At 53.3% G+C, this 25,646-nt stretch overlaps 5 protein-coding genes across 5 annotated transcripts; 3 read left to right on the top strand and 2 right to left on the bottom strand.

Annotated features, from left to right (window-relative positions):
- Nucleotides 1-124: 124 nt before the first annotated feature.
- SMAC4_08025 (uncharacterized protein) lies at nucleotides 125-1,689 on the bottom strand. The gene is made up of 3 exons (XM_003348211.2): nucleotides 743-1,689; nucleotides 540-625; nucleotides 125-464 (listed from the first exon to the last, which is right to left on the bottom strand). The coding sequence occupies exons 1-3, from the start codon at nucleotides 909-911 to the stop codon at nucleotides 414-416; spliced, it is 306 nt and encodes a 101-aa protein (XP_003348259.1). The 5' UTR covers nucleotides 912-1,689; the 3' UTR covers nucleotides 125-413.
- A 1,593-nt stretch (nucleotides 1,690-3,282) lies between these two features.
- SMAC4_08024 (uncharacterized protein) lies at nucleotides 3,283-5,601 on the top strand. The gene is made up of 2 exons (XM_003348210.2): nucleotides 3,283-4,704; nucleotides 4,916-5,601. The coding sequence occupies exons 1-2, from the start codon at nucleotides 3,770-3,772 to the stop codon at nucleotides 5,133-5,135; spliced, it is 1,155 nt and encodes a 384-aa protein (XP_003348258.1). The 5' UTR covers nucleotides 3,283-3,769; the 3' UTR covers nucleotides 5,136-5,601.
- A 55-nt stretch (nucleotides 5,602-5,656) lies between these two features.
- On the bottom strand, nucleotides 5,657-7,155 carry SMAC4_08023 (uncharacterized protein). Its single transcript, XM_003348209.2, has 3 exons — nucleotides 6,767-7,155; nucleotides 6,038-6,679; nucleotides 5,657-5,952 (listed from the first exon to the last, which is right to left on the bottom strand). The coding sequence occupies exons 1-3, from the start codon at nucleotides 7,043-7,045 to the stop codon at nucleotides 5,716-5,718; spliced, it is 1,158 nt and encodes a 385-aa protein (XP_003348257.1). The 5' UTR covers nucleotides 7,046-7,155; the 3' UTR covers nucleotides 5,657-5,715.
- An 8,013-nt stretch (nucleotides 7,156-15,168) lies between these two features.
- SMAC4_08019 (uncharacterized protein) lies at nucleotides 15,169-18,858 on the top strand (the record flags this gene model as incomplete). Its single annotated transcript, XM_066090727.1, has 1 exon — nucleotides 15,169-18,858. One exon carries the CDS (start codon nucleotides 15,169-15,171, stop codon nucleotides 18,856-18,858), a length of 3,690 nt encoding a protein of 1,229 aa, XP_065946733.1.
- A 4,999-nt stretch (nucleotides 18,859-23,857) lies between these two features.
- Nucleotides 23,858-25,525, top strand: SMAC4_08018 (uncharacterized protein; the record flags this gene model as incomplete). Its single annotated transcript, XM_003348207.1, has 1 exon — nucleotides 23,858-25,525. One exon carries the CDS (start codon nucleotides 23,858-23,860, stop codon nucleotides 25,523-25,525), a length of 1,668 nt encoding a protein of 555 aa, XP_003348255.1.
- Between the last annotated feature and the right edge of the window lie 121 nt (nucleotides 25,526-25,646).

Genomic DNA, 25,646 nt, shown 5'->3' with positions numbered 1-25,646 from the left:
AAGAATAGCGAGTTTTGTTGTTAAGGTCCTAACTGTTAAATCTGTTCATTATTATACTCATGCTCTCATGCTTTCATGTCAAATGCGACTTCCGTATCCAAAAACATTAACATCAGTATTCAAGTACCACAAAGCGGAGTTGAAAAGATTCAGTTCCTAGGTAATTATATCTCCCTCAAAACTTATTACATCCTCCACGTCCTTCACACTCCAAGTGTCCAACCCTTTCGTCGTAAAACATTCCATCGTATCAAACAGAAACTCGAACAGATTCCAAAACTGAAAGCAACGAACAGAACCAGCTAACACCGGATTACTCCAAACAGTAGGTAGGTTGTACATGTACAAAGGACATGATAGATAGTACAAATGGTAGATGTACAAGGACGACCACTTTAGATCATCAAAGCCCTTTAGGCAGTGGGAAGGCCAGCGGGAGTTTCGCAGACGAGGGCCTGGCCGAGCTGTAGGCAAAAGAAATTAAAAAAAATTCAGTAAACAGGTTCATTAAGCTCCTTTTCATAGAGTGGTGAACTTACAATAGGCAACAGGCAGCAGCGAGCACGCTGGCCGATGTCGGAGCAGGTAGCCTGGAACTGGACGGCGCTGGTGAGGGTTGCGGGGGCTGTGATTTATTTAGTATGGTATGGTATGGTATGGTATGGTATGGCATGATACAGTTTCTTGTTGTGCGAGTTGTGTGTGAGTTGCTACTAATAATCAGGATAGGTATTGTACTTACGGTTGGCGCAGTCGAGATCAGCGAGGCCGAGGATGTCGGTAGCGCAGCACTGGGCGGTGCCGTAGAGGCCGGTGCAAGCGGTGTAAGGGACCTGACGCTCGACGACCGCGGCGGGAGCGGCGAGAGCGACGGTGAGGAGGGAGAGAACGGTGGCGATGGTGAACTGCATTTTGATGGTTTTGGTTGTGGTTTGTGTTTTGGGTTTTGGTTGGTGAAGTAGTTGGTTTGGTAGGTAAAGTTGCTTGTTGAGTGTTGGTTGTTGAGCTGATGATGATGATGAGAAGAAGATTTGGAGAGAAGCGAGAGGTTGTCGTCCCTTCTTATACACGACTCTTGAGGCTCATGAGGGAGGAGACAAGAGGGTGTTGACGTCGTCAACTTTCCACCTTTGGAGTTGGGTTACCTCCCGTCCGTTCCTGAATCCAGCCGCACAGCATTACCAACACCATGGCGCCGACTCCAGAGATGCCATGATTTCTCGCATGCCTAGCCCGTTGACAGCGTGGTAGTCTATCCCTAGCCTACCATGTGCGAGTGTCTCATGCCGTCCTGTTTTTTCGAGTGTCTTGATACGTCGAGCCTCCTAGTGACGAAGTCACTGCCCGTTGAGAAGTTGCGATCAGACCCTGAGATTACAACATTGAGTCCATGCCGTCTATGCCTACTGCCTGGTTGAGAGTTGTCTTGCAATGTCTCGTCAATATCGGTGAAACACATAACGGCTATAATGCTACGTCATTAACAATAGGTGCTCAGCAATAGTCTTGAGCCGCCTACACTCGGGAACCACGAACTGTTTCGCTTATTTTCCAAGGCAAATCTTGAGGGTAGCCGACGATCTCTCTAAACTCCGGGGCTTGTGTAGAGGTTGGACGGTGAATCTTTGCCAGAAAGCACCTGATTAGGCATGTTGCCCCTTGCATGGAGGAGAAATAGATTAAACCGACGTCTTGTGTCTGCAAGTTTTCTTGCTTTTCCCCCGGGGGTCCGGGAGCTGGGTTGGCGGGTCATTGGTTCTCGGCAGCTGGGGGAACACGAATGGAGGCTCAAGGGTTTTGCAAGGGACAGCAACGGTGTTGCATTGAGGCGTCGGTCCAGCTTCTCAGGGGAGGCTTTCTTACCTAACCGACCCTACACCACCGCGTTTCTGGAAGGCTATGACATCGATTCTATAGCATGAGGGTGCTATAGAATATCTGGGAGAGTCGCGGAACGGTCCTTTTAGACGTCATACACATGGCTGTGTCGTGGTTCTCTAGTAGCCCAGACGGATTCAGGTGCCGCGATATTGTTATTGGATAATAACTCATCTTTGTTTTCTTGCTTTTCATCAACTCATGATTGAGTTTTTGCCCTGCGGTGTAGTATCAGCAAGGGATGTTGACCGTGCGCTGACTGGCACTAGGTACGCCGGTGTGTACGCCAAGGATCACGGTGAATGAGATCTGCCGTGAAAACTTCCTCGTATGGACTGGACTGCGGACAGTTGTTGATTCGCATAACGGGCCGGAAATAAGAAACGTGGAAATCGCGAGGCAGGCTGCTTGCTGGTCAAGATCTGGTGGATGCAGCGGCATCCGAAGGTCAACAATCGCTCATCTTATCCGGTCCATATTCCTGGCTGTGTCCGATCGAGCGGATCATTCGGCGGCAACTTGGAGAAGTCGACGAGAAGTTGGTTCGATAAACAGCATGTTCATTGGCATCATCAGTCGTGCTAACATCGAGGCATTGATAAATGTAGTGGCTGGTGGATAGAGGTGTATCGGTGGCAGGTATTAGCCGTGCCTATCAGTGAAATCCGAAGCAAGGTCTGGCCATCGTGGAAGATTCATGGGACGGCGAAGTGCCAGCGGAGCTTGGTGTGAGCGAGATGAAAATCAAAGGTATCCCAGAGTGCCAAGCTAATGCAGGAACATGAGACAGGAGTGGGTCCTAGCAAAGTAAGTGATACTGCACTATTGGTTTTGCTACTGACATTCGCCGAGTAGTTGTTAGTATCACAACTGCAGCCCAACCTTTGCACACATGGGAGATACGGAGACGCACGATTGACCGCGATGGCCAAAGTCCAAGACGAATTGAAAGCGAAAGAGGAAATTGAGCCCGACGATTGTCTTGGAAACAAATAAAACGTATGATCCATGCATCTGCTTCCAAATGCGAACAATCCCAGGCCCGGATGGGCGTTCGTCCGTTGAGTGTTTGCGTTGCTCGAGAAGGACCGACGAAGAAGCAACAAACCACCAGGTCATGGCCACTCCCCCAGAACTGGGCCTCACCAAATCCTTTTTCTAGTTGTGCTTTATCTCCCGAGTAACTTTGGCTCTCCTCACCAGTCTCTTTAGGTGAGAGGGGAGAAAGATGTCTGGTAAAATGATAGACCTTTAGAGTCGAGATTTTATTAAGCAACCACTGAAGCTGCGATCAATGACAAGCGGGCGGCACCTTCAAGCCGGCAGTAGCTCGCCAAGTTACGGCGGGGTTACCCATGCCCTCCCCGCACTTGTTCCTTTTATCCACTGCATTTCATGCTTATAATTGGCTGTTCTGCCTGCCGGTCTTCCATACCCCACAATATTCGGTACGTACCTTGGGCAGACACAGCTCGACAAGCACCAAAGTCCAACGTCATGACGACAGAAGTTGAGTCTTGACGACTTTTCCCGATCAACACACAACACATGGAACCGTCAAGCACGCCTAATCGTCCAGACAATCAGCGCATTCATCGGATCAACACCAGAATCCAGGAACGCTCCCGTCCATGGTTCGGAATGCCTCCGTTTGCAACTGCCTTGGTTCCTGACTGAAGGCAATCATCTATTGATTCGCATCCATCGTTCTCGCATTGCCTGACATAGCGCATAGCATACCTTAATTCCTAACGCCGTTATTCCCCAGGATCAGGATCACCAGGCTGGTCACCGATCAGCATCATCCCCCTCCTATCTTATCCCTAATACCACAATTCTATTCTTGTCCTATCCCTTGCTTCCGTGCCTCCGTTCCGTGTCTCATCCCAAAATGGCCGACTCCCGCTACATGACGCTCTCCGACCCCTCCTCCCTCCTCAAACTCTCCTCAGAAAGCACCTCCCAATACCTCTCCTCCGCCCTCGAAGACATCGTCGCCAACTATCCTCCTCGCTCGCGCTACTCGCACGAGCACCTCCAAGGCCTATGGAGCGGTCCGACGGGCATCGCCCTCCTGATGCTGCAGATCTCAGCCCGCCAACCTGCCCTGCTGGTTAGCGGCCAGACAGCCCATCACTGGGCGAAGGCGTACATCTCGGGCAGTCGCGGGCATAACCTCCGTCTTGGGTCGCGCGGGTGCGGGATTTATGACGAGAAGCTTGCCTTTGAAGCTGTGCGCGCCGCCATTTTCAACGATGACACGACGCATGTGAGGACGTTCGTCTCCTGCGTCAGCCAGATCCTCGAGGTGGAGGAGTACCCGGATGAAATCCTTTACGGTCGAGCAGGCACTTTATATCTCCTGCGCTTGGTCCGCCATTGGGTTCCGGAAAGTAATAAGCTTGTTGACCCGGCTATCGCTGAGATCACCAATACCATTCTCAACCGCGGACCGAACTGGACGTGGCATGATAAGCGCTACTTGGGCGCTGTTCATGGGGATATCGGCATCTTGACGCAAGTCGTCTTGACAAGCCCCGAGACTGCTCCCCAGCTGGAACCGGTCCTGGATAGGCTCCTGAGGTTACAGCATCCGGCTGGGAACTGGCCTAGCTCGGAACATCATGCGCATACCGGCAAAGGTCTGGTGCAGTTCTGTCATGGCGCGCCGGGCTTTGTCGTGTCGCTGCTGTCGCTGCGCCAACACTTTCCGAAGCTGGAAGACAAGATTGACGCGGCGATTCGCTTGGGTCGCGAATGCATATGGGTGGAGGGGCTGTTGAAGAAGGAGCCTAGTCTGTGTCATGGGATCTTTGGGAATGCCTTGTGAGTCGCACCCAGTTTATCCATCCCGTCAGACATTCCCATCCGTGGAGAGTGGTCTCTACAACACTTTTTTCGGCCTTTTACTCGCGCCACCTTTCAACTTTCTTAGGGAGTGTTTTCTGCAACACTTTTTCTCAGCGCCCTTTCGACCTCTCAAATCTTGTTCAATCTTCAAGTCAAGTCGATACTAACACACATCATCACACAACAGGGCACTTCCAAAAGGTCCCCAGCGCCAACACTTCCTCGCCGTCGCAACGCCCGAGAACGTCGCCAACATGAAGAAATCCGATCACACAGGCACCATCTTCGAACGAGCCGACTACGGACGACCCTACTCCACCACAACGAGCTACACACCCAGCGCGGCATGGGCATGGCTGGTGTGCGACGATGAGCATCCCAAGATGCTGGGATACAATGATGTCTAGACACAGATATCGACGGCGGAGGCAGGGAGTTATCTGTCTGCAGCTTAGTTATAGACCCTTGCGTCTTCTGCCCGGACCTGAACTTCTTGCGAACTTCATCACGTCAACTTTTTTGCCATGATCTTCAACATCGGCTCAGGGGGCAGCTGTTCGCATTCTCAGGAGAGGGAGAAAGTTATATACTGGGCTACTCGTTACCAGCCGTATGGAATCCTGCATTTCCCCAGTGCTCTTTCACTTACTTTTGTCTCTATCGTCGCAACCGGTCTGTTGCTGGTCATGGTGCTTCTCATGGCAGAAGGGCTCTTGATGTCGATGTCCTTGGGTGTACAAGAGGGGGAGACCAAAGGCTCTTGCCATCGACCGCACGACTATCACCGAGGATATACGGGTCGCTCTCTACATTTGAGAGGAAGAGATCGAAAACATTTGGAGGGAAAATGATAGGTAACGATTGACGAAGCAAAAGCTCTTATTCAATTTTTTTTTTTTTTAAAAAAAATTGGTATTAGATTACTGCAACAATGACGATTACTATTCAACTTCCACCATACTTTCTCCCTTTTTCACAACCGTTGGCTCAAGCGATGAAACGCTTAGTAACGCCACGGGGACCACCCTTCCCGTTGTGTCCCCGAGTCTTGTTGGTCAAAGCCTCGACGACGCCGTCGTAGGCAGGGTGCTTGCTGAAGTCCTCGAACCAGAGAAGGGCGGCGCCCTCGCCCTCGAAAACGAAGGGGACCCAGCTGAAGGGGTCATAGAAATCCCAGATGGTGACACCGATGCATCCGTCGACTTGGACGCATGCTCCGACGACCTGGTTTTAGTCGAAATATTAGCAACTGACCCCCAAATAACATGCGTTTAGGTAGTATGGAAGAAGGTAAAAGGTAAATACTCACATTCTTATACCCCTCCTTCTGCAACGCCAAATTCGTCGCATTCGCCGGCGTCTGCAGCCTCACATCCAACTCGGTCAAGGCAACCTCAACGCCCAATTCCGTGAACCCCTCAATAGCAGCAACATGTTCGTCCAGCGTCGGCCTGTTCTCCGCAATAAGATGTGCCTGCAAGCCAACACCATCAATGCGAATCTTCTTGCTCTGCAAGTGCCTGACCAACTTCCTCACCGCCTCCGTTTTAGGAGAAGGGCTCTCCAAGTTATAATCGTTATAATAAAGCTTGGCCTTGGGATCCAAGCTAAAAGCGGTCTCGAAGGCGAGCTCGATGAACTCGTTGCCTCCCAAGACGGTGGAGAAGACGGACTCCCGGAAGGTGCCGTCCTCGTTGAAGGCCTCGTTGACCACGTCCCAGGCGTAGCACTGGCCCTTGTAGTGGTTCATGACGTTGGTGACGTGGGAGACGATGACGGCACGCAGCTCGTCCTTGGTCCAGTCCTTCTTGGCTTCCACCCAGGGCGCGAGCTGCGAGTGCCAGACCAGGGCGTGGCACCGCAGGAGCTTCTTGTTTTGGGCGGCGAGGGAGGCGACGATGTCACCCTCGGTGAAGTTGAAGGTGCCTTGGGCTGGTTCGGTGAAGAGCCACTGTGCAGCAACTCGGTTAGCATCTTGGCCAGTAGAGTCGGGTGGGCAAAGGGAAAGCGGATGGAGGAAAAAGGGAGAGAGACATACCTTCTGCCCGTTGGTAGGCGTCGTCTGGCCAAACTCGCCTGACTTCCACATGATCTCGTCGTACTTGGCGTAGGCGGACTCATAACCCGCACGCTCGCGCTGGCCGGGCGAGTCGGTGGCCGCGCCGAAGTACTTGAGGCCGGCCTTCTTGGCGTACCAGTCGAGGCCCTTGTGGGAGCAGGACTTTCCGGATCCCTTGCCGTTTCCATTACCGTTGCCGGCCGAGGCCAAGGGGACCGCGGCGAGGGCAAGGAGGGAGAGGATGGAGGAGGTGTGCATGTTGGCGGTTTCTGGTTAGGCCTAGAGGGTGGAGGGCTGACACCGGTGAGAAGGAATTTGAGGGATGGAACTCGACAGGAGAGACGAGGTGAGGAACCAGGAGAGATGTTACCTTGGGGAAGGGGAGGAGGAAAGGCCGTTATAAAGGATCAGGATCAGGAGGACGACATGGAGATATGCAGAGGTGGAGTCAAACCGTCAAGACCGATCACCAAGTCACAAACTATTGCGAGAGAACCCACAGACCTTCATCATATCATCTCCCCATGGGGGAAATGGGGTAGGATGGAGTCGTTAGCTTCATTTCCCCATGCGTGATGGCATGGATGACATGGTTCTGGATGCTACTGAATGGGCTTCTGGATGGGGCCGTGATCCGTCACCCCGGATCTACCGATGTTTCCTTACGAATCGCCAGTGACAAGCACGTTCTTGGAAGGACGTTTGCGGTTCGATTATTCTTCCATTGGCGGTCATGAGTGGCTTGGTTGTGGTCAATGGAGTCCCGGACAGGGGTAACGTCCGGGGTTCGGGAGGGTTAACCGGGTTTGTGGAGCGAGAAGCCGTCGTGTCGAGGAGAAGTCCGAAATACAGTTCGTTTTCGTGGTTCATGATGCTGTGGCTGATGAACCAAGCTCTTGGTTTTTAGGTGTTCTTGCGCGCGAAGGAAACGCCAGCTGAAAACGTGGAAATGCAAGCAACCTATTCAGCCGGACGAACCGAGACTGGACCGCAAGAATGAGAGGTAGCAAGCCACATTGGCGAAGACGGATCGCGGATGATGTTTCCACCTCGCCTCTTCCCTTCTCTTGTCTATACTTCTCCTCACCAGCACGCTCACGGTTCACCGTGGTGTGAGAGTGTGGTTACGCAATGCCTCTCGCGATCTTGAGGTTCACGACCGGGACAAGCCACAACCGACCGAACCGACCACTCGGCAACGACCTTATTCTAGCGTTTACGAACAAGAGCTAAGACGGTTAAATCCTCCTCATTTTTGCCGGAATAATAGCCTGCGGTTGTGCATGCAACCCTCTTGGCGTGGCCATCGACCAATTGGTTGACGATGCGGGGGAATAAGTGGCAAGGGGGAATAATATCCGGACTTGGATATTGATCTGGGCGCGCTGTTCAGGAGGCTGACGGGGGAGATTAGTAAGAAATGGAGAAGAGAAGGTTCGTGATGATGTCGTCCATGAGTTGAACTTTGCTTTGTCTCGGGCTGAAGGATGTCACGACGATGGGAGACGGATAAGCATTGATCCGGCGCTTGATGCTGGCCGACGGAAAACATTTGGTGTTGAGGGAGGCCGTTTGACTTCCGAGAACTTTCGGAATGCAAACGAGACGCCTGTTTTATTTCTGCCGAGCTGCTTCTTCTAGCCACAAAACCAGACTCTCGCGGCACTTGACTGACAGCCACTGCAGGCCCGACCACCATTGAACACCGCTTGCCGACCATTCGGCATGATCAACATGTGTCGAAACGTTCACTGAACAACTGTACGCGCACTGACGGACCATGCCATTCGGGCTTCAATATTAAAAGCAGCTTTGGGAATATCCTCACAGTGGACAGGAAGAATACCTTTATCAGATCAGGGCACTACATCAGGTCAGAAATGGGCCGGCCGCTAGGAGAGGACAGTATTGTCCAGAACCATAGCTGCGACTTGGGCCCAGAGGAACTGGGAAAGTGAGTAGAGGTAGTGTGAGATTACGAACAATAATAGCAAATCGATAGATGTGGTGGATTGATAATGCTACAGAGAAGAGAGGAGAGCGAAAGGTCTAGGAGTTTAGAAACGGTAGGTAAGTTAGGGTACGAGTAGGGCCTACAGTGAATGGTATAGGTATACTAAGAGTGCCGTGACTGGGACCCACCAACAGGTAGGATGTCAATCTGGACCTCACCTCTCAGACCGCAACGATTGTTGTTTCGTGTCGAAGTGGGACTTCAAATCGCCATGCTCCTCAACATAGGCAAACTCCGATCGCCATTTGCAAACCCAATTCGAGGTCAAAAAATGCAAACATCGCATGGCTCAAATCTCCAGCCATTATGCTATTCGATAAAAAAAAGCAAAAAGCTAAGCCGCCCTGTTAAGCTTGCGGAACGAATCTCAATTCTCCAGTCAGCGACGTACGAAAACTGTACCACGGGATACCGCGCACCCGGCAATGTTTTCATCAACGGGAACCACTCGGCGATGGGGCCAGTGGGCTCTCATTGTGGTATTGGAACTTGAGACGACAGCTTATATGCCCGCTGGTGCCTGGGGTGCAGGGCGACAGTGAATAGGAGGAGGGGCAGAAGGTAGGTATTGGATGAAAAGAGGGGGAGGTACACCTGCCGGCCGGCTTGGAATGGATCGTGGGCAGGCACGCGGCTTTGGATGGTCAAGAGTATGGCAGCAAGTGTTTCTCTCACCTTGACACCGGGGGCTTCTGCCAGAGTCGATCACAACTTTCCTGAGATAGGATCGAGACATAACCGCACGCCGTAGGTCAGCCAGTCTGGAAGCACGTTGGACCACAGGCATGGTAAAGGGGTAACAGCAACTGGGTACTCCTCAGAGCGCGATGTGGTCATGACCTTTACCACTTCATGATTCGTCTCAATTGCCGATATGACATTGAGTCACCACACCTACTCGCCCATACGAAACTTTGGGACTTCCAGGCGCGATACTGTCTCGTGGGTTCCGGCGGCGGTAGGGCGAACAATAGCCAAATTTGCTGTGGCTGTTCGAGAATATATCTTCATGTGGAACGTAAGAGCGGACCATGTCGTCTACAAGAATTACATGATAATGGCGATCTGAGGAAAGGGGCAAGCAGTTCATGGATGTCCAGATCTGCTGCTCATCCATTTTTGCTGGTGAAGGAAGGACGGGAAGAAGGAAGTTTGGCACATTATGGGAAATCCACTGTCTTTCAGTAAGATGATGTGCGCTTTCTTCGCTCTTTGGGGTTTGATAAACGTTGAGGTGTTCGCAACTTCCGCGCTGGCACATCGTCAACCACAAAGGGAAGGGACCACCACAACTGCACCGAGGCAATGCGAACACAATCCCACGTGACTTCAATTTAATGCAGCGACATCTCGACACCCGTGGCTTCATCAGGAAAGTGCACAGCGATGGCAAGCACAGAGGGAAAGTACGAGCCAACAGTGTCAATCCTGGCTTCTCGAGTTCCATGGCAATCTCTCTGTGCTCCATCCTTCCTCGCCATGTTTGCAGACATAAAACTACTGAGCACATGCCCGAGCCGACGGTGCCTTCCAATCTTGGGTTGATTCCAGTGACTCCGACGTCAATCCATCTCACCTGCCTGAAGCACAAATGCCCGCAACAGGAAATGAGTTGCCCTAGAGGTACCAGGTACTTTCCCATCGCTTGTTGGGCGCAGCTTCCGTGTCTCAATGAGGCCAGGACTTGCGAGGAATATAGCCTTGGAAGTTGGGGCCGGCTGGTTATGCCACTGCCGGAAATTTTCTTAGACTGACTTCGCAACACAAATCTTCGCAAGTCTCCACGTCATGACTTGTGGCCTGGTGCCCGTAGCCTGGTGCGCGACATGTATCGCCGGTTACCTGCCATCCACATCGCAATCACTGGATTTTCCTCGGGATCCAGCTTCGCGCGATGATATATCCAACTGCCACAAGCGACCTGGCTGCCAGTCCCTGATCACAATTGTCGTCAATCCGCCTTCGATTCATCATCAACCTTTTAATGTGCCACCGAAGGCCAGTCCAAGGCACGGTGTCCCAGATAGCAGCTGATCAGCTCTGCGAAGTGCCCCAACGGAATTGACCAGCCCTCACCTTCGAAGACGAGGTTGAAGGAGGAGTGAGTGACGGGTAAGTTTTGTCCAAGTGAAAAAGTCCGGGACTACGGCCTCTTATATAGTGTACCCTCTCCTTCTCTGACAGTCTTGTATCTACGCAGGTCAAACTCCGAGCATAGTTAAACTCCGAGCATAATGGTGCATCAGGCCAACCGTCCGAGACCGTCATTCATCGCTTCCGACAAGTCTCATCGGGCTTCACACCATTCCAAATTGCATCCACACCCTCACCGGACGGGCACTCGGTCTCGGAAATTATTTGCAAGCAGCCTGCATCACCTAGCACACGACACAGCGTACAGCAGCGCGCATCTTTTGCCATGAAGGGCTTGGTTCGGTCCTCAAGGCACATGTTTCCGTCGTAGTCCGGCGGCAATGCAACATACCACATCTCTTGACGCCTCCCAGACCCTTCTTGTCGAGTCCTGCGAAATTACAACCTCTGTGAACGTGCTTTCCCCCCTGAGCACATGCATCTGACAGACTCGTATATGTCGGGCTGGATGAGTGTGAATGAGTCGAGACCGCGTAGAGCGGACAGGGACAGAGATTGGGGATGGGCAGACTCGCGACGTGATACTCGACTTCCATCGAAGGATTCCGCGTCTGACAAGGATACACCAATGCCCCTAGAACTCGGCCTTGCTTGTTCCACGCCTCGACCCGGCACGTCTGAGAGCTATCAGCCTTCAGTGAAAATACGCTTGACGGTTACTACTGCCGCAAATACGAATGGAACCCTGATCAGATCGACGATGGGAAATACAAAAAAAGCCAGCAGGATCCTCTGCATTCCGGAACCACCCAACTGGTACCATCTACACCAACAGCGGAAGGAGACAAGCAGATCTCCAGCGGCAGCTCCTCGCAGGAATATGGATTCCAGCGCGAGTTACAAGGAGATAGGGCTGTTGTTGGGTTGCATCTGGGATGTCAAGGTCGACTCAAGTTGTTGAAGACACCAAAAAAAGTGACTAGTGTGAGTTATGCCGAGCAGCACAGGAAGAACTTGGAAAGAATAATCATACTTCACGCCAAAAGGACGTCTTGAGGTAAGAGTAAACGAGGTATTGGCGAGTGACAGAGGAGTTTCTCCGTTCTAACCGCCCGCTTCCCTTTTCCAGATCACAACTGCACGGTTCAGGGGATGCTGGAAGAAAACTTCAGGTTCAATATCGAACCCTGCTTGCCACTGCAATCTTACCAGAGATCAATGGTGAGCCAATATATGAAGTCATCGCCATGATAACCACCAGACGTGCTCGATCTCGCATCTTCACATGGGACCTAGGGACAACCCGAGAATGTTATACAGTTGGAGGAGGACAGAGCGACGTTCCCTTTCTCACCGATCCCACCCACACGTTTTGCTCCTTTCCAGCATTTCTGTCCAATCTGCTCAATCCTTTCCGAGCTGTCAACCACAAGAAAAGAACCAAGGAAACTCCCAACCCTCCATCACCATCACGGCTTGCCAAGCCACACTCGAACCAATCTCTTTTCGATCAAGCCCCTGCGTCCCCCTGGCACAGTACTAATGCACCCCGCCTTTGGGCGTCTCTCGGCGTTCTGGGCATTCGTCCTTCCAGCAAAGCTTTCTTCTGCAACCTCGTGAGCCTCGTGAGCTGAGAAGAGAAAGTTGGGGAAACCTGTTGCTGACCTCGACCCATGAGGCCTGAATTGGTCAATGCCATTGTTTCTTGGGCGTCTTGGAAAGAAGTTGCAGAGGCTTCATTACTGTCAATTCCTTTGTACACCTTTCGAATCAAACTGCCACTTCCTTCGTACACTTCTCGAATCATGAGAACATAATGGGCCCGAAGGGCAGACGGTGAAAAACCCAACAACCATTTCCATCAGCCAGGCGATGGTCAGCAAGACAATCCTTCCCTTTTTACTGTTTTGGGTTTTGCTGACTTGTCGACTCTATTCAACTTCGCCAAGACCTCGCAACGGCGTTCCAGGTAGAATTGGGATAGCAACGCCGAAGCTATTAACTAGCTCCGGGGAAGTCAAATCCTACATGAACGGCCCGTCGTGCGGGGAACTTGGCAAGTCAGCGCACAGCAGGCGGCAGCTCCCACTTCCCGTTTGCTAACGTCATGTCATGAGAATTGATGGGATTTGTGACAGTGACCGAAAATCGGACAGGGCAAAGGCTTGACGGAAGCCGTTCTTATCCGAACACCATGAGTTGAAAGGCCAAGGCGTTTGGTCTTCCTTGGTTTTCCCGCCGTTACTAAACCTAATTGCTAGTGAGACCCGCGAGGACTTCCCCGGGGAAGCGATCACGGAAATGATGGCAGGTCCTGTTACGAAAGATTTAGAGAAAAGAGGTTCCTGACAAGATTTCAAGGAATGGATTTCTCATCACGAACATCTCACCGGTGGCTGACAGGCAGGCACAGTACGCTCAGCACATACGAGCATTGGCGAGAGGGGGGTTGGGGAAGTTCGATTTAGCACTGTTGGAGACGAAGACTTGTTGCCGAGGAAGAGGCAACGTCAGAACCTTTGACATCTGATCGTCAGGGTGACTCCGATCGGGAAGGAAAAGCAAAAAAGAGCATGCAACGTTGGAGAGGAACAGCGAGAGGATTGGGCAGAAAGGGAAGAGGTACGTACACTGTCTGCGCTGGTCTTGCGCCTATGGACGACCTCTTGTCTGTCTGAAGAAAGGGGAATTAACAGCGTCAATGGCTGCTTCGACGATCGAGATGACTTGCTCTTTTTACTGGCGGTGTGTGTCCCTGATGTTCCTGAATGATCTGATCCGATCTCTCGGGACGTTGAACCCTTACTGCGGAAAGCTGCAACACCATCCAGCTTTTGAAACCTTTGACAGCTGCATCTAGATGATCACGAACAATCACGACATGTTCTGGAGAAAGGCAACCTAGAAGATCACTTTCCAGGTTTCCCCAGGTTTTCCAGCGCTTTGTGCTTGCGGAATCGTCGCAACCCAAGATCCTTGGGCGGGTAGGTGGGCCCATCCTCCCAAACTCCATTTTCATGCCCTAACAGCCCCCGGAAAACGGCGGATCGTCAACACTTCACCGTCACATCGTATTGATGAGACCCCTGGACCTGATCGACACTTCTCCGCAAGACACTGTGGCCGAAGCGAAGCTATTCCCGAGGAGTCTAAACTTGGTGGATGCCTTGTCTATCACGACCTCCTCTGGGTAACCAGATCGATGACTTTCTTGTCATGGTATTTGAGAGAAAAGGAAGAGACGAGGGAAAACATTCGATCAAGGCAATGAGGATTCATCACTGCAATGTGATACATGACAGACAGGTCAAAGGCCTTTTGTGTGCTGCCTCGAAGAAAACCATAAAACGGAACAACAAAACATCACCGACCTTTCCGTATTCAAAAGTTGGGCTGAGAGGAGAAGTCGAAAAAGAGCAGGCCTCTTGACCATCGAAGCTGGAAAAGTTGGCCATGAACGACCAACAACCCAACGCTATACTGAAGAGGGAAGACAAAAGATGGGGAATCGTGTCATTGTGGCCTTGATATGTTTAACGAAAGCGACCTAGCCTCGCATGTGTGGTTGCACGGGAATAACGATCAATACGGTGCGGCTCTGATTCGCTAGGTTCCTGCATCAGCTTCCATCTTTGGCAAGGGACGAGGATGAAAAGAGGATGGGAAAGAAAAGAAAAGAAAGAGAGTTCAACAACAAACCCCTGTCCATCTCATCCTCATCCGTCCCTCCCACAACCCGAGCTCTCTGCCTTGCTGTCCACACACACACAGCTATCACATTGTCTTTTCTGGAGACATGAGCAAGGGACTAGCCAATCGCAGACCAAATTGCCGGTGCCTATACTCCAGATTGGGATAGGTCCTTCTCATCATCAGGCCATCAAGCCTCCAATAGCGCCTGTCATCCCAGATCTTGACCGACACCCTGTACTGTGAGGAGCAGTGTGAGGGAAACGAGGAGGAGGCGAGAGAGCCAGCCCACGACCATGCAGCCCGCAGTGTCACTCGAGCTTGGCACTATCATATGGGCTTGTTCAGCACATGTTGTCCGAGGTAGTGATGCCGGTGGTGGTAGTGGTGTCCCCCGGATTGCGGCTCCTTCAGTCGGAGAAGGGGGAAACTGGAAAATAAATAAAGATGTGAAGACATCCCCACTGATGTTACTTCCCTTTCCCTTTTCTCTCCTCACCCTCGACCCAACCTTCCCGCTAGTACATCATTTCCCTCGTTTTTAACGATGGTGTACTCAGTCCCCCGAAAGGCGGCCGGCCTCATGCTGGCTGTCGCCGGGGCTCGAGTTCTCGCCACTGACTGCGGTCTCGATTCCTGGGAGTGTGCTCCCTCCTACTCGGCCGTCCCCGCCTGCGCCACCGCTGCCATCGAATCGGCCGCCCTCGTGGCTGGTTGCCCCCATGGCGACTATAAGTGCGAGTGCTCTAAGAAGGAAGAGCTTCAAGGCATGATTTTCGACGAGGTCGTTGCCAACTGTGGTCTGCTCGGCGGCCTCGATGTTGTAAAGGCCGTCTCCTACCTTTGCGACTGCGACGCTACGGCATCCACCTTTACCGCATGCCCGACCGTTGCTCCCAGCTCCACCATCTCCGAACCTCCTGTCATCACCGAGCCTCCCGCCACCCCTACCGACTGTGGCCTCGACTCTTGGGAGTGCGCTCCTCTCTACTCCTCTGTCCCCGCCTGTGCCACTGCTGCCATCGAATCGGCTGCCCTCGAGGCCGGTTGCGCCCACGGCGACTACAAGTGTGAATGCTCCAAGAAGGAGGAGCTCCAGGGTATGATCTTTGACGAGGTTGTTGCCAACTGCGGCCTCCTCGGTGGTCTTGACGTCGTCAAGGCCGTTTCCTATCTCTGCGACTGCGATGCTACCGCCACCACCTTCGAGCCCTGCGCTTCCGCCACCGTTGTTCCCAGCTCTACCGCCAACTCTGAGGCTCCTATCATTACCAGCGCTCCTGTTGTTCCTTCTGGCGAGCCTTCCAGCCAGCCTCCCATCACTATCACCACCACCTCCTCTCCTGTTCAGCCTTCCGGCAACCCCACTGGGCCGTGTGGCGAGGAGAGCTGGGCTTGTGCTCCCGAATACGCTGCCGTGCCCGTGTGCGCTGTTGATATTATTGCCAACGCCGGTGTCTCTCTCGGCTGTGCTGCTGGCGACCACAAGTGCGAATGCAGCAAGAGCGCTGAAATTCAGGAGGTGGTTTTCGACGACGTTATTGCATCATGCGGCCTCCTCGGTGGTCTCGACGTCATCAAGGCTGTGACTGCTCTTTGCGAATGCGATGCTGCCAAGCCTACCTTCAAGCCTTGTGATGGCAATGCTGGACCTAGCTCGTCTGTCCCTATCCCCAGCGGCGGTGGCTCTACCACCATCATCACTACCGACATCGTTACTTCGGACTGCTCTACCTCCACCTCTGGCCCCGTCGTTATCCCCTCCACCACTGTCGTTCCCGGTCCTGAGCCCTCCGGCCCTTGTGGCGAGGAGAGCTGGGCTTGTGCTCCCGAATACGCTGCCGTGCCTGTGTGCGCTGTTGATATTATTGCCAACGCCGGTGTCTCTCTCGGCTGTGCTGCTGGCGACCACAAATGCGAATGCAGCAAGAGCGCTGAAATTCAGGAGGTGGTTTTCGACGACGTTATTGCCTCCTGCGGCCTCCTCGGTGGTCTCGATGTCATCAAGGCTGTGACCGCTCTTTGCGAATGCGATGCTGCCAAGCCTACCTTCAAGCCTTGTGATGGCAATGCTGGACCTAGCTCGTCTGTCCCTATCCCCAGCGGCGGTGGCTCTACCACCATCATCACTACCGACATCGTTACTTCGGACTGCTCTACCTCCACCTCTGGCCCCGTCGTTATCCCCTCCACCACTGTCGTTCCCGGTCCTGAGCCCTCCGGCCCTTGTGGCGAGGAGAGCTGGGCTTGTGCTCCCGAATACGCTGCCGTGCCTGTGTGCGCTGTTGATATTATTGCCAACGCCGGTGTCTCTCTCGGCTGTGCTGCTGGCGACCACAAATGCGAATGCAGCAAGAGCGCTGAAATTCAGGAGGTGGTTTTCGACGACGTTATTGCCTCCTGCGGCCTCCTCGGTGGTCTCGATGTCATCAAGGCTGTGACCGCTCTTTGCGAATGCGATGCTGCCAAGCCTACCTTCAAGCCTTGTGATGGCAATGCTGGACCTAGCTCGTCTGTCCCTATCCCCAGCGGCGGTGGCTCTACCACCATCATCACTACCGACATCGTTACTTCGGACTGCTCTACCTCCACCTCTGGCCCCGTCGTTATCCCATCCAGCACTGTCGTTCCCGGTCCTGAGCCCTCCGGCCCTTGTGGCGAGGAGAGCTGGGGATGCGCGGCCGAGTTTGCTGCCGTGCCCCAGTGCGCCGTTCCCATCATTGAGAAGGCCGCTCTCGCTCTTGGCTGTGCTAAGGGCGACCACAAGTGCGAGTGTGCCAACGCCGAGAAGATCCAGGGTGCTATTGCCCTCGACGTTCTGAGCGCCTGTGGAGCATCCAAGATCACCGACGTGCTTTCTTCCGTCGAGGCCCTCTGCAAGTGTGATGCCGCCAAGCCCACCTTCACTCCCTGCGGTGGTTCTTCTGGCCCCGGCCCTACCGCGTCCAACCCCGTCACCGACAGCCCCTCTCCCGGCCCCTCCAGCGTCGTTGTCGTTCCCTCTTCCGTCATCACTTCCAGCCCCGGTACTCAGCCGTCTGGCACCGTCCCTGAGGGTCCTTGCGGCATCGATTCCTGGGAGTGTGCTCCTCTCTTCTCGGCTGTCCCAGCTTGCGCCGTCCCTATTATCCAGAAGGCCGCTCTCGACCTGGGCTGCGCTGAGGGCGACCACAAGTGCGAGTGCTCCAACGCCGAGAAGATCCAGGGTGCTATTGCCCTCGACGTTCTGAGCGCCTGTGGAGCCGCCAAGGTCACCGACGTTCTTTCTTCGGTTGAGGCCCTTTGCAAGTGCGACTCTGCCAAGCCCACTTTCACCGAGTGTGGTTCCAACCCCGGCCCTACCGACGGTAACGGCGGCGGCCCCGGCCCCAGCACTTCTGCTTCTGGCGGTGGCTCCAACCCCGGCCCCACTGGCGGCAACGGCGGTGGCTCCAACCCCGGCCCCAGCACTTCTGCTTCTGGCGGTGGCTCCAACCCCGGCCCCACTGGCGGCAACGGCGGTGGTTCCGGCCCCGGCCCTGCTCCCTCCACCACTGATGCTGGCGACTGCCCTGCCGTCACTGACGTCCCCGCTCAGGGCCCTTGTGGTGAGGACTCTTGGGAGTGCGCTGAGGAGTTCAAGGCCATTCCCGAGTGCGCCGTCGGTTTCATTGAGACCGCTGCCGTTTCCGTTGGCTGCAAGAAGGGTGACCACGCCTGCGAGTGCAAGAACAAGAAGGAGATTCAGGGTCTCGTCTTCGACGATGTGCTTTCTGGCTGCGGTGTCACTAAGGGTGCCCAGGTAATTGCCGCCGTTGAGGCTCTTTGCGCTTGCGATGCCTCTGCTCCTACCTTTACCGCTTGCGGTGCTGTTGCCCAGCCTACTGGTGGCTGCAGTGGTGGTTCCCCCGGTGGTGGTGGATCTGGTGGCTCTTCGTCCTCCAGCTTCGTCACTGTCACTCACTCCACCATCATCACCTCTGCTGGTCCTACCGGCGGCAATGGCGGTGGCTCTGGCTCTGGACCTACCGGCGGCAACGGTGGTGACGGCTCTGGCTCTGGACCTACCAGCGGCAACGATGGCGGTGGCTCCGGTGGCTCTGGCCCCAGCTCTTCCGCTCCCGGTGGTGGCTCCGGTGGCTCCGGCCCCAGCGGCACCGGTGGCTCCGACGTGCCCGTCCCCTCGCCCTCGGATGCCATCCCTCCTCCCCCTGTCACCGGTGGTGCTTCCAAGATGATGGCCAGCACCGGATGCGTTGCCCTGATGGCTGCCCTCTTTGCTGTTCTTCTCTAAGAAAGTTCAGCTTAGTTTGATGGATAGGGATCCTTCTTTTTTTTTGCAAGTTTGTTTCCTTTTTTCCCGTTATTTAGGAAGGAGGATGAAAGCTTTTTTTTGGAACATGATCGCTTGATGAATGAATCATTGAAAGGGGTAGCTAGGTACCTAGTGGTGGTAGTGGTGGTTTTACTTCATGAGATAATGCTTAATTGAGACATGAATGTGTTTGATGAATGTCAGTTTGAGTGTGCCTTTGTTTGTAGTTGAGTGAGCTGCTTCCTGTGAGTGATTGAGTGATTGTTTGCAAGTGGTCTGGTTGCTGTGAGTGAGTGTTTAGCGGAATGGGTTGCTATGACGTGTTTGTCTCTGTTAGTCGTTGATCACCGACCGGCCGGCCTCTTGATGGCTGCGGTTGATGCAACGTGCTCCATAGTGTGGAGATGAAAAGGAGGTGAGTCTTTAATCAACCCAGACTGGTTTGGGCAGAGTTGAGCCTCATTTGGGGTGTGACGACGTTTGTTGGCTTGAGTGTGAGACATATGCTAACATCCGCCTCCAATTAGTCTTTTTTGCCCTTAGAGGTAGATTCCCGAAAATTCCGATCGCAAAACCTCACGATGCGAATACCAAGATGCGGCGCCGATGTCATCGGTCATTGTAGATAGTGTTTTGTCGGTGTGTCGCCAGTGATGACGGGAGTTGGTTGAGAGTTAAGACATCCATCCTTACTGCTCCGGGTCTGGGGTCCCGTCCGTCCCGCCCGTCCGTCCGTCTACCCGGTCGGGCACATCACATCACCTTGTCACATCGTCTCACTTTCACCTCAACCTCAACCTCAAACATCAACCTCAACATCAACCTCAACTTTAACTTCAACTTCAACTTCAACTTCAACTTCAACTTCAACTTCAACCTCAACCTCAACCTACCCAACTACCTTACCTACCTGAACTAATAGCCAGGAAACCCGGGCCGGGACCAGACTGGACTGGACAGGGCAAAAGAGTGGCTTCCAGTCTCCAACCCAAAAGCATGATGACGATACCTAGGAGATCCTCGATGCGTTCAGTTGTCAACTCAACTTTCAAGAACCTCAACGGCTGGAAGTGGACGCCCCGACTGGACTGGAACCGATGAATTGGACGGGATGATTTCACCGCCTACCTATACAGTAGAGGTAGGTATGCGCTGGGCCCGACTTTGGATTCGCTATCGCAATCGAAAATCTCACGATGCGGCTCGGCTTCGACGTCATCGGTGGTACTGGTCATGATGTTCTGTCGCTAGGTAGGTAGGTACATCATTGCGACGCGGAGGGCTTACTGCAGGGCCAGGCAGTCAGTCTTGTGGGCAGTCGAGATGCAGGACTGGCAGGAAGACGCATTGTGCAGGGAAGCTCGTCTCTATCGTACCGGTACGCGCTTCGGGCATGACTTGGCAGCATACCGCGCTCCTCACGCGCCTTTGATTTCTTATCAATACGAAGACCCAAGAAACGCAATGCCAGATTGCCAAGAGACTGGTTATGTTGATGCGCAAGCTGCGCTTGGGCGAATGCAAGCATAGCAAGCATAGCAAGCATAGCAAGCACCTGGTTTTGGAGAAGGACTCGACTCCAGCCAAGATCGACAATTGCTACTATCTGCCTCTTGGCTGGGCTGATAATCGACAATCGACAAGTGCGTGGAACTTTGGCAAGATTTGGCTGCTCTATACTAGTTGTCTTGCGTGATCGACTTGATCGGCTTGATGACGACTGGATGGGAACCCGCTGAATATGGGGTTAGATAACGATGATCAATGCCTTGACGAATTTTGCGGCGCAATACAAGAGTCTACGTTAGTGTTTGTTAGTCGCAGTATCGCCCTCTCCGCTCCCTCACGCTCCAACCCGCTCCATTCTCTCCGCTGTCAACAGGGCTGTGTCTTGTCTATCGCAGTCCACTGCCCGCTGTCACTCAGGGAAGGTGGAACTGGAATGAGGGGTCGATTGGCGAGTGGCTTTGTTTCAGGACAAAAAGAGGAGAAGAGGAGATGGCATTGCAAGAGAGCTGGAGAAATGGAGAATACGGGAGTTGATGGAGCTGTTTTACTGTCATCGCCATCAAGGTTGACTGTAATGTAGCGGCGGCGGAGTAGGGAGTGTACGCAGCAAGTCTAGGTCCCCAACGGAACCTTCCGTCGGTGGTCCATCCCAGAGCCTCTGTCAAAAGCGGCGGGGGTTTGTTTTGATTTCTGAAGATCTGTCTCACTGTCCAAGATGGAAGAAAAAGGGGGTTTGTTTTGTTGTTTTGTTCAGTGCTGGTTTGCAATGCCAGGGCAATATCCAGATTCAATCGGCCAATCCATCTGGTGCTTCGAACAACGTGGTGCTCCGTTTCTTCTTCCCATCGCACGTCTTCAGTGTGTTCACTGTCAGACATCCCCGTAATGAACCCCAGAGACCCAAACCCTTACAATCTACCAAGTAGAAAACCTAATGTCAATGGAAATTTCCGGCACAGGGGAGGACTCAACATGGCAATCTCAGTTATCTCTCTTGACCCCTGAAATGGGTACTCGTACACACCTGTCAGATATTCTGGGCGCGGGAGCCGGTAGGGGATACACTTTCGGATAGGCGGTGATCGCCATTGCATTGCCGCACTTTTAGGCGTTTTTATGGGCAACCTCTGGGCACCTTTTAGGCCAAGTCGGAGATATCAGTGGGCGGACTAGGCGGGTGGCTTTACTTGGCTTTTTCTTGGTCTCTTACCAAGACTTGGCGACGACGAGGGCGACGACTCTCCTTAACGTCATCCATGCTTCACTACCACCTTGCTGACCTTCCACACCGTGAACCTTTTTTCGAAACCCCTGGAAAGACGTCGCTGAGCCTCATCGCCTGCATCAACTGCAACGACTGCAACACCAAATGCAGCATCTCAGACAAGCCAAGACTGGCCAAGCTCCCAAGAAACATGGCCAAGAACGGCATTGTAAAAGGTCCGATTGTTGCTGTCTCGATGTCACCGGAGCCGTCAAGGTGCCCGGGTCGAAAATATTGCTGTTTGAGTTATTCCCCATGTTGATGACCAGCATCATCCCGATTACCGTGTTTGGTAGTTCGGACGGGTTCTCAACTACCTTATGCATCATTTTCTCTATTCTTCGTCATATCAAGCAAAAATCTGCCCAACAAATCGACACCTCCCAAAAACAAGGAACACAACGAGCCGTTCTCCTCTTCCATCCATCCTTTTTTGGGGGGGAGCAAGAGAGTGCTGTATGTAAATCCTCCTATCTTGGCACAATTCATAAGAATAGATACAAGTACCGCAGATCACTAGACATCACTATGTAAAGAAGTGGATCACCGGTTAAGATCCGGGAGACTACTAACAAGCCCCCTTGCCGCCCCCTTCCTAAGCGTGATCTTCAAAGCAGAGACAGGGAGGGGCAAGTGCCGATATCTTCTGGGCATCTCTAGCATCTCTGTTGGCATCCGAAGAAACACCATCAAAATCGATGTGGATATTCTTGGCATATTTTCCCCCTTACGAGGCCTCTAGGTATGGCGGTGCAAGCCTCTGAACCTCACATCACACAAAGAAACAACTGCAGCATGACGAAGAACGGAGGGAGGTGTCCGATATTCTCCAACTCCCCCAAAGTTTCCATCAGTTCGTACTCGCATCTCGAGACCCCCCATCCGCATCAAAGTATCAGACAGACATCAATCAGTATCAGAGCGAGTCAAGAACAGAACGGACAAAACGGACAATAAAAAACCATAGAAGAAAAGGAGTGGTTTCAGAAACCACGATAGACTTTTCTTTCCTACAAAACTCAAAACCACTGCCAGGATCAGATATCCACACACAATGACCGACAATCTTTACCAAGAAAGTAAACTAACGGAGGCGGTCTGGGCCCCGGAATAGATGCCCAGACAAAACACATCTCGTGTATTCTCGCTTGCCTTACCACCCCCATTGCGAGCAACACTCCAACAATGTGGATCGCTACAAGGAGTCCAACTTACAGTAGTAACATGTCTCCAATGTCTTTGCCTACTTGTTTATCATTCTGTCTTTCACCTTGTATTGATCCACCTGCCAATGTGCTGCCCAGTCTTCACACGAACATCAAGAGCATGAGAGCCTCGACAAGTCCTCGTCGGTGGACCCCTTGGCAGATATAGATCTACACATCCCAGTTTGAAACGACGTTTGGGCGACAAAAGATGTCCTGATCAGTTTGAAGATTGCGAATCCCGGTGGAGATTCGGGGGTGGACGCAGTTACTGCGAGGAGAAGCTTCAGAGACCACAGGGGCCAACCTGTGTGCGGTGCGTACGTGCGTGATGCAGCCAGTCTGATGCTGGAGAGGGGGAGGGGGTGTCCAAGTGTCGTCAACCGTCGTCGTTGGAGAACAGTCATGGACTGCCCTGGAGAAGAAGTTAAAAGTAGAGTAGTCCACGCGCTCGGTTCTCTGACAATTCCACACATTCCCCATCTTCATCACAGCATTCATCAGCTTCATCCGGCAGTTTCATCTCCAGCTTTCCATCCCCGGGCTCTCCAGTCTTAATATCAAGTCCATGCTTCGAACACCAACCGACAGCAGCCAAAAGACTCTCCTCGCCCTCGCTTCCGCAACCTCCCCCAACATTTCCATCGACATCAACCAGCACTAACAAGCTGGTTGACAACTAGGGGACAACAACTCCCAATAGACCTTATGCTGCCTTTTTGTTTTGGTTGCCACTCTCGTTTCTCTTTCGGTTTCCAAGACAATCCAGTTGATCTCCAGGACACCGGTCTGACCTGAATTCCATCTCGCTTGACTCCGAACTCCAACATCTTGTACAACTCTCGTTTGCTATACCCGCGATCTCGGATCGATCTCGGATCTCGACAGACCGAAACACACCTCTTTCCCGAACACTAGTTCACAACGTCATCGTCTAGACTAGCCGTCATCCCGCAACACAGACACAGCAAACATCGTGATGCAACAACCCCCCACCACCATGGGCAACAGCAACCAGCTTCCCATGCCTCCTCCCATGTCTCCCTTTGAGCAGACGGGAGCGCACGTCATCATCCATGACACCGACGCCACCAACAACCAAAATGACAACCAGCAGTCCCAAATACAACAGTCACAACGACAACAAACCCTCGACCCCTCCTTCCTCGGCTCTCACTCCCGCCAGTCCTCCTCCGCAACCGTAACCGGAGACCTGGACCCCGTCTCTTCTCGTACATCCGGCACCTACGCCGGCAGCCCAGGCGACGGCTATGAGAAGGAAGGAAGAGAAGGACGCACCAACACAGATTACCTCTCGGGAGGCGGAGGCGGTGGTGATTTCTCCCTCAACCCCAGTGCTGGTTCTTCCCAGCTGGCTCTGAACTCCAACAACGAGAAGTCCAGGGCCAGGGGGGGCAACCATGGTGGACACATGTCCGGCGCCGCCATCAACGACGGCAACCCCAGCGACGACGACGACACAGACGTGGAAGAAGGAAACATTACTTCTACTCACCACAAGGGACATCTCGACCCGTACGATCCATCAAGGCCTAAGCTGCCTCTAAGGAGCAGACTCAAACACTTCACCTGGGCGTGGTACACGCTCTGCATGTCCACGGGCGGTTTATCGTTGTTAATCGCCGCGCAACCACACACCTTCCCCGGACTCCGCCAGATCGGTCTAGCAGTGTACATCATCAACCTGATCATCTTTGTCCTGTTGACTTCCCTCCAAGTCACCCGCTTCTTGCTACATCAGGGCACCTTCAAGGCCTCCCTCACGCACCCTCGCGAAGGGTTTTTCTTCCCCACCTTTTTCTTGAGCATCGCCACCCTCATCACCTCAACCCAGAAATACGGCACCCCCGTTGGCGGAATCCCGTCCGTGGATCTGGTCTGGGTGCTGCACATTGCTTTCTGGATCTACCTGGTACTGGCGACGGCCGTGGCCGTCGGGCAGTACTCGTTTCTGTTTTCCCAAAAAAGAACGTTTGAGCTCAAGACCATGATGCCCACCTGGATCTTGCCCATCTTCCCCGTCATGCTCTCGGGGACCATCGCGGCGGTGATCAGTCCTTTCCAGCCGGCGCCCAGGGCAATCATCATCGTCTGCGCCGGCTTGACGTGCCAGGGTCTGGGCGTGGCCGTGGCATTCATGATGTACGCGCACATGGTCGGCCGACTAATGTCCGTGGGACTTCCCTGCCGCGAGCACCGCCCGGGCTTGTTCATGTGCGTCGGCCCTCCCAGCTTCACCGCGCTCGCCTTTTTGGGCATGGCGCAGGGCCTGCCGAGGGACTTCGACCACGACATGGACGGGCTGATGGACGCCAAGATCATCTACACCATGGCGATCATCGGCGCGGTGTTTTTGTGGGCGCTGGCGTTCTGGTGGTTCTTTATCGGCGTGCTTGCGGTTTTGGCAAGCAGACCAAAGTACTTCCATCTGGGATGGTGGGCGAGCGTGTTTCCCAACACCGGGTTCACGCTGGCTACCATCAGCATCGGAAACGCGTTCCAGAGCGAGGCGGTGCTGTGGGTGGGCACCGCCATGAGTATCTGTTTGTTGTGCACTTACCTTTTTGTGCTGGGACATCATATCCGGGCGGTGGTGGTGCAGGATATTTGTTATCCGGGACGGGATGAGGATGTGGAGGATCATTAGACACCCCGTTGATTGGGGGTTTTTCGTTCGTTTTCTTGGTTTCTTGAACAATACTTTGGCAGGCGTGTATAGCGTGCTGGTTGTTTGCTTGTGGAAAAGGGGCGGCAGCAATGGTCAATTG

This window comes from Sordaria macrospora, chromosome 4 (assembly GCF_033870435.1).
Source record: "Sordaria macrospora chromosome 4, complete sequence".
In the NCBI taxonomy this organism is placed as follows: domain Eukaryota; kingdom Fungi; phylum Ascomycota; class Sordariomycetes; order Sordariales; family Sordariaceae; genus Sordaria; species Sordaria macrospora.
The sequence above is the reverse complement of the archived record's forward strand: the minus strand, read 5'-3'. Positions and strand labels throughout refer to the sequence as shown.